Raw genomic sequence first — 11,577 nt, 5'->3', positions numbered from 1 at the left:
ATTTCCTTGAGCTTCTAGACGGAAAAGAAATCACTTGTGGGTGTCATTGAAAACGTGGTCTGGTCCTGATTCCTCACTTTCTCTGCTCACTTTAAGTTGTGCAAATCTAGTGTCTACATAGTCGACAGCTTGAAATGAAAAGTTCAACCTGCATTTGTTGTGTTATTTTTTTGTTCTTGGAATCCCTCAATACTAATTGACATATAACCCAGCTTAGGCACAACAAAATATTTTTTGTTTCTTATAGATTGTTACTAAGTGATATATGTTCACTGTTCTATATTTTAGTGTATCAAAAATCCTGCTGGTTTGAATTTATTGTTTTGTGGACAAGTCTAATTACTTGACTGAATCTGAAGTGCTTAATACTAAAATGTCTGTTGACTGTAGTACAAGTCTGTATTGTGAGATACAACTTTGTACCTAACTAGGTAAAAAAGAAATCACTGAGCACATGGTATATATAGAATTGGCTTTGCCATAGTTATCCTGTCTATCTCAGTTTCTTCTAGAAAATAATGGAAAATAGAAAGCATCATATAAAATGTCATTATTGGGTTTTTTTGGAAGGTTGCACATTTTTAATGCTTTCATTATGACATTTGCATACCTATGTATAGTGTAATTTGGTCATGTTCACCCACATATCCACATGCATTACTCTTTCTTGTCCCTTCTACTAACCAACTTCTTCCCAAATAATCTCCACTTTATTTTCATGTTTTTTGTTTGTTTGTGCCTACTGGGGTTTAAACTCTGGGCCCCATGCACTCAATTGGCTGCTTATGATTGACTACCACTTGAACCATGCCTTTATTTCTGGCTTTTTGCTGGTTAATTGGAGATAAGAGTCTTGGATTTATCTGCTTTGATTCATTTCTTACTTTGATTCTTAGATCTCAACTTCCTCAGTAGCTAGGTTTATAGTTGTGAGCTCCAGCACCTGGCTTTTTAATTTTTTTCTAATCTAGAGTCTGCACTAGAATGAAAACATGAGTCTGGCTTATTTCACTTAACATGGTGATCTCCATTTCTCACTTTTTTTTTTTTTTTTTTTTCCGGTCATGAGCCTGAACTCTGGGCCTGGGCACTCTCCCTCAGCTCTTCAGCTCAAGGCTAGCGCTTTACTACTTGAGCCACAGTGCCACTTCTGGCTTTTTCTGCTGATGTGATGCTTAGGAATCGAACCCAGGGCCTCATGCATGCAAGACAAGCACTACCACTGCGCCACCTTCCCAGCCCCACTTCTCACTTTTCTACAAAAGATAATAATTTTGTTCTTATGACTAAAGAAAATGAATTTTTATGCCACATTTTCTTTATGCATCCATTACTGAGCATCTAGGCTGATTTCATAACCTGGCTTTTGTGAAGTGCTGTAATAAACACTCCATAGGTTTTTTTTTTTTTAAATCAACTGCTATAATTGTCAGTGAAAGCATTTTGAGCAATACAGTGGTGTGTGCAGGCCTTTCTTGGTGGCCTTTTTTGTTCCTTTTGTTTATTACTAGTAACTTCTTGTTATTTTTGTAATGCCTGCTATTCAGAATTTATAGATCAGCAAGGAAAGCTAAAGGATGAGGAAACATCTTTACTCCATCCATCTTGCACCTTTTTCAGCAAGGAAAGCTAAAGGATGAGGAAACATCTTTACTCCATCCATCTTGCACCTTTTTGCTACACTTCATCTATGACCCTCTTCTGTCCCATGTGACCAGAGTTGAATGATTAGCACCAATTGCCTATATATATATATATATATATATATATATATATATATATATATATATATATATATATATATATACAAATGTTTATGTGGGATTTTCTGTCTACATAAATGCACATACATATATGCAAAACATATACATATAAACACAGAGATGTGCATATAAACCTGGCTGCACATATGTACTCATGTATTAGACCTACTTAAGAGTTGTTTTCTTGCTCTGTTAATGTAAGTAACTCAAATAACTTGGACACAGCTGGGCACTGGTAGTTCATGCCTGTAATCCTAGCTATTCAGGAGGCTGAGATGTGATCCTGGTTTGATGCCAGCCCAGGTAGGAAAGTCCTGAGACACTATCTCCATAGTAAAAATGCTAGACTGGAGCCATGGTTTGGTGGTAGAATGCTAGCTATGAATATATAAACTGAGTGAGTATGAGGCCCTGAGTTTAAGCCCCAGATTGGGCAAATAATAGTAATCATAATAATCTGGACTAATCAGTGGGTTTATGAAAGAAAACATGAGTAGCACTGTGGTGATGTAGATGCTTTGGGCTTAGAATGACATCGCTTAACTTTCATTTCTACCCTTTTTGTCCCTGGCAGGTGTCTTGCCCAACTAACTTCTCTTTAGTGATAAAAAAAAAAAATGAAGTCCAAATGAGGAATAAGTAACCTTATGTATAGAAAGTACTTAGTGCTGTTAATGAATATAGAAAATATTTGGTAACTGGTAGTTTGTTGGTGCTGTGATGGTGGCTGTGATGGTGATTTTAAGGAAGTTTTAGAGTTTGGCTCAGTTTTTCTTTAAGAAAGCTATTGCAATAGGGACATAGTCACACAATCAATTTCAGTCTGTATATATCGGTCCTCCTAAAGATACTTCTTCCAAATTGTATTTTTTGTGAGAACTCTCAGAGAAGTGATTATGTCATCCCTCTAAATTGAGCAGCATTATCTCAGCACTTCTGAAAGTGTGTGTTAATGAGACTTCTCTCTACTTCTCAGTGCCCCCAGGGAAATTTGATTAAAAGAATTTGTTTATCCATGAAAAAGCTTTGCCTTGCGTGTTGATGACAATAATTTGCTGCTGCAGAGAGTGAAAAGGGGGACAGATGAAAAGTAAAGGAAAAGAGTATTTTCTCTTCATTTTAATAACACCACAGTAAAAGGTTTAAAGGTCAAGGTCCTTGTAAAACAGATTCCTGCCCTCTTTCCCACCTGTTCGTTCTGAGCCAGACTGGTCAGGTCTCGACTGAATCAAGCAGCATTTCCCTGAGGAGCCCTCTTTTGGCATTGTAGCTCCTTCTGATTCATTGCAAAATCACTTATACTGAAATGCTCATTCCTTTGGGAATCCCTAAATTATTCAACTTGAGCCTCGTAGGAAAGACCTGACACTGCACTGGCATATCAAGCCTTCAATTGCTAGTGTCGTAATGCTAGCATCCAGGATTGCTGGCTGTTGCTGGATGTAACAACAGGGTATAGCACCATCAAAATAATAAACAAATCATAGGAGCAGCCAACATGAACCTCTCAATTTTATCAGGGAAGCAATTTGTCTCTGTAGTTAACTGCTCTGAAATCAGTGTGTATGTGGTTCTGCTTCAAAAACATTCACACCCCAGTAGCTCTAAGAGAAAGAATCTGAAAGGCTGTGTCAAGTGGAGGGCAGCCTTAATTTAGAGAAGGTGCTACAGAAAGATGCCAGGGGATTCCCATTATAATGCTCAGATTACCCTTTTGCAAGAAAGCACCACCAATAACAAACTTTTAGTTGAAGGTCAGACAATGAGGAACTTTAGTCTCTGTTTCATAATGGCTTCACAGATGATATAAGGACTTGGAACTGATGAAGAGCAGATTAAAGGGAAACCATTTCTGGGTCAACATGGGATTCTTTGAGCAGTAGTTTGCAAAATTGCCCCTTTAAGGCCTTCAATGAGAAGTAAAATGTTCCACCTAGTGGCCAAAGGGAAAAGTGTAGTGAGAAGTTTCCAGGATGAGGTTCATAAGGCAAAGGGATAGGGCAGTGCCTCTAGCACATGAGAATATGATAGAACACAGCCTGGATGGTAAGGTGACTTGGGAATGCCCTACTGGAGGAGGGGCACTGTCCTTACAAAGCCACTCCATACAGCAGTTCTTACAGATTATAAATTCTGAAGGAAGAAGTGAACCCAGCCATTCATGCCTCTGCCTTGAGCTTAAATTTGTCAGATTAAAAGCTTGAGAAGAGGGGCTAGGAAAGTGGCTCAGTGGCAGAATGCTTGCCTTGCATACATGAGACCTTGGGTTTGATTCCTCAGCACCACATAAACAGAAAAAGCTGGAAGTGGTGCCGTGGCTCAAGTGGTAGAGCACTAGCCTTGAGCTGAAGAGCTGAGGGACAGCGCCCAGGCCCAGAGTTCAGGCCCCATGCCTGGATTTTAAAAAAATAAAAATAAAAAGCTTGAGAAGAAGGGGAAGAATGTGACCTTTAAAAGGAGGCTCAGTCTAGCAAAAGATCAAAACCATACAATCCAATCAGGTAACTGGGAAAAGAATAAAGTCCTGTGTTTCCAGTAACTGCACCCTGTGTGTCTTTGCTGTCAGTAGTTGACTAACTGGAATTTCAGGAATTTCTCAAAGTATAGATAATTCCTAGCTGGACAAATACCCACAGTGATATATTTTCCTGATTGTAATCATACAACAAACCCCTCTCTTTCCAGTGTGCCCAGCCAAAGAGGCTTTTAGTTCTCTTTATTCCTGTTTTTCCCCAATTCTGGAAAGGAGCCATAAAATAATAAAATTCACATTTTCTACCAAGAGTCTCCTTTCCAGATAGCCATTAGAGTATTCCCTTGATCATCTTCCCTCGACCAAAGAGGAACAAGTATGCCACTACCTCCTCTATCTCACCGCAATGTGTACCACCCATTGGACAAGAAGACAAAAGAGCCTGGCCATTTCCACACCTGCCCTTTATTAGACTCATGGGCTAGCAGGTTAGTTCCAGGCCCTTCACACTTTTCAGACATCTTCCATTAGGATTTAGGAAGATGCCATCATTCTGTGAAGGCCCAAAGCCTACCTGAGTCTTAGAGCCCCAAGTTAAAACACCAGGAGGGTTGAGAGAGAAAAGAAAACAGGCGGATGGAAAAGCAAAGCTCTTCAATGAAGGGGAGTGATGTACAGAGAGAGCTTAGATCCAGCAATGCCCACAGAGGGCACGCTGAATCCTAAGGAAAGATGCTTAGGGTCTGGGAGGACTGGGAGATCAGCATGCTGAGCAGCTCACATCTATATGGCAACTTTGAGGAGGCGCTTGATGTCAGGCTCGATGTTGATGGTTTGGAAGGTACGGCTGTAGCGGCGGAAGGGCTCCCCCTCCGGCCCTATAAGGAACTTCTCAAAGTTCCAGGACACATCTGAGCGGCGCACCGGACTCCACATGATGAGCTTAGGATCGGTCATGAGAGAAAATGGGTCATCATAAGGATAAGGGAGCTTGTCCTTCAGGTAGGCGAAGACCGGATGCTCATTCTGCCCATTGACCTCACACTTTTGGACAAGAGTGAAGGTGGGCTGGTATCCACCCCCAGGGCGGACATACTTGAGACTGTTCAGGATCTCCTCATTCTGACAGTTCTCCTAGGGGAGAAAAAAAGACAAGGAACATGGAAAAGGAAGCCAGGGGTCCATTAATGGAAGTCTTTTCTCCAAAACTCCCTTGCCAGGATCATTCTTTTCTATCTATGTAATGTGTGTGTTTCTCCTCCATTTTATCTGTGTATTCATTGTGGGGTTTTTTTCCTCTCCATGATATTGTTTGATAGTATGCTAGGCCATTTCTGAAAGTTCTTGTAGTTGCTAGTTTTGCTGCTCTTATACTTCAGACTGAACATATGAACTGTTGCTTCTGAACATAATTGACCCTGAGAGGTTCATAAAGTATTTATTTGAAACTCCAGGGAACCTTGATTTGGGGGCAGAAGAAGCAAAGGAAAGGAGGCACCAGCCACTCTAACCCATCTTACCTACGATCATCTGTGTATCAGTACAAATGCATACACTCTCCCTCTTTCACCTCCCCTCCTTTTTCTCTCTTCCCCTCCTTCCTCTCTGTCCTTCTCCCTCTCCCTTCTTTCTCTGTCTTCTCAGAAGGTGAAAGTGAAGCCCAGGAGAATGGGATTACAGTTTCTGGTTTTCATCCTACTTTATCCTAAACCTAAAATGCAAATAGGAGGCCACCCATGAAGGAGGAACCCATAGAAGGGAAAGACAAAATAGGTAGGAAACAACAATTACTGTAGTCTAAATGGCACTACTTAGCGACCAATAGAGATAAATAAAGTGAAAAATAGAGTTCTTCTGATCTAGAATAGAGGTTGAAGAAATAAGTGCTTGAAGACTAAAGGTTGTGAATATAATAAATTATTGCTTTCATTTTGCTACTATCCAAAGACAGCCAACCTCATTGTTAGTCGCTGTAATCAGCCCCAAACGCTTTAGCTCAGAATCTGTTACCAGTCTTCCCCTCTTCACTACCATCCCTACACCTCTGCCCAATCACAATCTCTACACTTGACAACCCCCAAATGCCAGTGAGAATCTTATTTTCTCCCCCAGGCTAAAAGTCAGATCTCTCTTGGAGAGAAAGATCCTGCCTTGGACCAACTAGAAGAGTCATTAGTACAGTCAGTTCTAGGCCATGGTGACATTCACAAGCCCCATCTGATCTCTATTACACTTATCTCTTGATGCAAATGGCCGGCTGGCTCCTGGTAGGTTATGGACGCCCTCCAGCACCTAGGCAGTCCAGAGTGATAGTGAGGCTAGATAGTGAGGCTAGGACTGGCAGGACATCTCTTAAGAGGCTATGCCCTTCCTTTATGCCCCTGTGCTCTGGCAAAGGCTAGAAGGAGAACTAAGAGAAGGGGAATGGTGAGCAGAGGAATAACGGTTTGGGCTTCAGTTCGTCACAGCCAGTGATCCTACATCCTTCCTGCTTATATGTCAGCTAATTTTTCCTTACCTTTATGCCACTGTGAGTTGAACTAAGGAGATTAGTAAAGGGTTCACTTGGTGATATCCTGCCTGTTTCTACAACTCAGATCATAAGTAGAAGAATCACTAAAAGATAACAGGGTATAGGGCTGAAAATCTGTAATAACTTGACTCAGATATGGACATGTGCATGTGATTCCGAGAGGCCTTTGCCTTTTTCCCATTCCCTCTCCACTTGACAATCTAAATAAACATGTCTCTGATCTAAATAATAAATTGCTTATATTTGTGTAGTATTTTCTATTTTTCTAGTTACTTTTCCATATCTTACCTTATGAACCTCACAACGATCCTGTGAGCTAAGTGGCATTATCTCTAGCTTACCGATGCAGAAACATTCAGGGCCTCTTTGAAGGGCCCAGAGTACCAAAGCAGCACCAAATAGAGCAGGAATAAAGGTCTCCTGAGTCAGTCAAATCACAGTTTGACTTTAAACCTGTTTCTTTCACTTGTTCATTTCACACATATTTAATGCATGCATTTTGTATCCTAGGCTCTGAAGACTCAGTGGAGAAAAAAGACACAATGGGTAGAAGCCCTCATATATTACAGTGGAGAAGACCATACATAGAACAATGAAAACACACATCCTCCATGTTTAACCTTAAACTTCCCTATGGTATTGCACTTGCATCCAAACACTCAGCATGAGGAAGTATGCCCCTCAATTCCAGACACTCCAACTCAGTCATTCATCCTCTTTCCTTGTCCTCCAAGAGCCACACCCAAAAGACCCCTCACCTGATGTCCGAATTGGTTGCAAGGGAAACCGAGAACCACCAGGCGCCTGGGAAAGCGGCACTGCAGCTCATTGAGCTGGGTGAAGTCCCGGGTGGTTGTGCCTCAGAGCGATGCCACATTCTCGATCAGCACTGCCCTGCCTCGGAACGTGTTGAAATCTACTTTCTCCCCATCCAGGCTGATAGCACTAAGATCATAAAAGGACTTGGCGATGTAGGCCATGGTGAAGCGCAGAGTGAGCCCTGCCCAGTTGTTGGAGCCCACTTAAGGGTCTATCAAAGGGGTGGGGAGGAAGGAGGAGCCAGGAATAACAGAAGATCTCACAAAAGGCCTTTGAGCCTTCCCTGGATGACTTAGCAAAAACATGCACCCACCTGTACACGTTGTTTGAACAAGGAGGTTGCTCCTCCTCCTTACCAACTGAACAAAGCCACCTCCTGCCCCACCCTGCTGGCAACCTGGAAAGGGCCAATTTGATATCTGTGAGCAGATGTGAATAATTTACTCCTTGAAGGAAACCAGAGCCCCAAAGGTCAGATGAGGAGGAAAAAAGGGAGGGAGGCATGCGAGATTGACTTCTGTTTGCCCTAGCAGGTTGTTTTCACTTGACACAGACATTAACTGAATGCATTTATTCAGTGTCAATCTCTGAATTGTGCAGTGACGGGTAAGGGTGTGTTGAAGAGGAAGAGGTATGGGGTTTGTGTCCACCTGCGTCAGATGACTTTTTACATTTTTCTCTTTAGCTATAGCTTTCCACAAGCACAAAATCAAAAGACCCCTTAGGAAGAGAGTGTATCATTTTCTAGAAATAATGACTTTTTGGCTGAGGGGAAAGGGGGGGAAGGATGAGGAGGAAGAGGAAAAGAAAGAGAGAAAGTAGGGAGGGAAAGAGAGAAAAGGAAGGAAGGGAGGGAGGGAGGAAGGGAGGCTCTCCATCCTTATCTTCCACCAGGCAAAAGAGATGAAGTTGTGTTTGTCTTGGAAAATTTGTGGGTTTTTTTGGTTTTTATTGTTGTTTTTCACTGAGTGATGGTCTTTCTTCCCTCTTTGCTTCTTCATTGTACCATCTTCCGATATACCCTCCACTTATATCTCCCTGATCATGAGGATGAGGTCATTGCTGGAGGTGTCACTGTAAGGAGGCCACAGAACAGATGGGTAAATTCAGGGTAGATGAACTGCATTCATCTCTTTTTCATCAAAGGTTTAGGCCTCAAGACTTCACAGAGTGGGCTTGTGCTGGCCATCCTCTCAGAGAAGGAAGGGTGAAAGGAAGCAAAGCTGCTGTGGTTCTACTAGAGCAGCTACCATGATGTCTTTAACTCCAGCAGTTCAGTGAATTCCAAGACATCTCAAGATGATCTAAGGGCTGCCATGGGAGCCCACAGAAACAGAAAAGACCCTAATGCCATTCCACTCTTCTAAACACCTGTCAACAACTTACCAAAAAAAAAAAAAGCTTTTATTTCTCCTTTAGTAAAACTAAAAAGTAGGTTTTCCCTAGCGTTAGATTTTAGAGTAAAATTTTAGTAAGAAGGCAAACACAATAGAACTACTTTATGTCCCAGCAATCCCATTCCTGGGCATTTATCCAATAGAACACAATCAAGGTAACAATAAAGCCACCAGCACAACCATGCTCACTGCAACACTATTCACCATAACCAAGATACAGAGTCAGCCCAGATGCCCCTCAATGGATGAATAGATTAAGAAAATGTAGTATATCTACACAATGTAATTTTACTTACCTATTAGAATGACATTGTACCATTAGTAAGGAAATGGAAAGACTTGGAAAAAATTATATTAAGTGATGTAGGCCAGACCCAGAGAAACAAAGGTTGCATAGTTTCCCTCATTTGAGGTGGCTAGCGTGTGTCTATAAATCTAAGTAAACGCACTGGGTGGTGTGCAAGTGGTTACAAATGAATTAATTAAAGTATAATAGACTATGGAGAGCTCAAATAGTATAATCTTTTAGAAAGACTAGGTCAAAGCTCAACAAAACACCAGGAAATTGATACTTCCAAGAAGAGATGGAGCCAAGGGGAGAGGAGTAGATGACTGAAGGGAGGAAGAGGGGAAGAATGCATTTTAAAAAATTCATTGTATATACCAAAAAGTAATAATAAAGAAAAATAAGGGAAGGAGTGGGTTAAAGGGAAGTGAGTATGTTAAAAGGGGATGACACTGATCAGGATGCATTATATTCATAAACTGCTTTGTTATATGGCACCTCCTCTGTACTACTACTTAAAGATAATACAAAATAAATGTTTTAAGCAGGCACATGCTTTCTGGAAAGTGTTTTCACAGGTACACATCCATTGGGAATAGCCTCCAAGAATAGAGAGTAAGCAAGGATGGAGAGCAGCTGGTCTTGAGAATCTGATTTGTGGGGAGATGGAGGAACTACTCGCCAGGGAGTGCCCAGCTTTTCTGTCTCATAGCTTGTTCAATGGCTGTCTTAGTGCATGGGAACTGTACATCTCAGCCAGCATCTCTATAAAAGCAAGTTTCCATTGTCTAACAGGAATGAAGGGGGTGGCAGGAAGTACATTTAAGTGTGTCCTCTGCTGGCGCTGGGTGGAGTCCCTGGATACAGCCAGTAAGTGTCTTTACTAAACCACTGAGTCAGCGGGACTTGGCACACTGACAGCGGCTGAAACTCAACATTAACTAGCCAGATTTTTATATGCCTGACTAGTGCTGTGCTTCTAGAGCCATCTCTTATTCACTGCCTTTTTGTAAGACCCCTTTGGGCAGACAAAAGGAGCCCAGAGTGGGGCAGAGGGGTAGGGTGCATGCCAGGAAAACATAGAACTCTCAGGGGTCTCTCTGGATTCTCTCACAATTGAATAAAGTTGATGAGACACTCATAGAATATTCCTTTGTCTCCAGCTTCACTCATAATGGCTCCACTTTCCCAGAACCTTTTAACTTTGGGTTTATACTAACAAATGTGTTTCTCCTGGCTTTCAGAAGAGGCACAGTGGTTCTGGAGGCAGTACTACCTTAGTAGATGGTGAAGAAAAGCCTAGGTTCTTAGTTCTGAGTCCCAAAGAGAATTGCTTATATTTTTCTAAACTGAGATGCCAAAGGCTTTGTCCTTTCTCTGGATTCAATACAGTGGTTTCTAGATGAGTTTATGCCAGATACTTGTGGCCCTTCAGCCAGTCTTTAAAGCTCCCTGAGCACCTATCTCCTTACTTGTTAAACACAGATAAAAATACTCACGTTGAGAAAACAAAAAAGAACATTACCTTCCTTCATTGTTAGATCAGAGAAGTAAGGTATCACAAATGCTCTATAAAGTATGGTTAAGATGTTAAAGACTATTGCTGGTGACCTGCCCTACTTTCTCCCTCCCTTCCTTCCATTCTTACCCCCAAAACATTTTTGTCCATTAGCTCCATATCAGTATTAAATATCTAGAGTCCTCCAGAGATTCCATTCAACCTCTGCTTCCCAGGTATCCAATCAAAAATCTGAAAGATCACTCAGTCCCTTAGGACAAGCTTTCCTGATTCATCCAGAACAAGTGAGAATCTACTATCTTTGAAAACCCCACAGCTTAGATATTCAACTTCCTCTTCCCTTCCAGTGACTCTGTGTGTGTGTGTGTGTGTGTGTGTGTGTGTGTGTGTGTGTGTGTGTGTGTGTGTGTGTGTGTGTGTGTGTGTGTGTTCAAACTGGAGTTTGGAATTCATCTGCATGCTGTCCCTTAATTTTTTCTTCATTCAAGGCTGGCATGCTACCATTTGAACCACACTTCAGGCTTTCTGGTGGTTAAATGGAGATAGAAGTCTAATGAACTTTCCTGCCTGGCTTTGAACCATGATCTTCAAATCTCCTGAGTAGCTAGAATTACAGATATGAGTCACTGGCACTTGGTGACTGTTAATTTTATTCCTGTGATATAAGCCTGCTCTGGGGGCAGTGAGAACTTTATGTTGGAAACAGAAGACCCAAGTACAACGCCTCCACTGTCACTGTACTGCTGCTGTTGGAGGATTCTAGGACCTCTTCTACCCATGCTCCTCC

At 41.7% G+C, this 11,577-nt stretch overlaps 1 protein-coding gene across 1 annotated transcript; it reads right to left on the bottom strand.

The window, feature by feature from the left end:
• Positions 1-4,685: 4,685 nt before the first annotated feature.
• Positions 4,686-7,842, bottom strand: Gpx2 (glutathione peroxidase 2). The gene is made up of 2 exons (XM_070031776.1): positions 7,528-7,842; positions 4,686-5,370 (listed from the first exon to the last, which is right to left on the bottom strand). Exons 1-2 carry the CDS (start codon positions 7,747-7,749, stop codon positions 5,020-5,022), a joined length of 573 nt encoding a protein of 190 aa, XP_069887877.1. The 5' UTR covers positions 7,750-7,842; the 3' UTR covers positions 4,686-5,019.
• Positions 7,843-11,577: the final 3,735 nt, after the last annotated feature.

The sequence above is a fragment of the Dipodomys merriami genome, unplaced genomic scaffold (assembly GCF_024711535.1).
Source record: "Dipodomys merriami isolate MVZ:Mamm:240054 unplaced genomic scaffold, mDipMer1.0.p SCAF_1, whole genome shotgun sequence".
In the NCBI taxonomy this organism is placed as follows: domain Eukaryota; kingdom Metazoa; phylum Chordata; class Mammalia; order Rodentia; family Heteromyidae; genus Dipodomys; species Dipodomys merriami.
The sequence above is the reverse complement of the archived record's forward strand: the minus strand, read 5'-3'. Positions and strand labels throughout refer to the sequence as shown.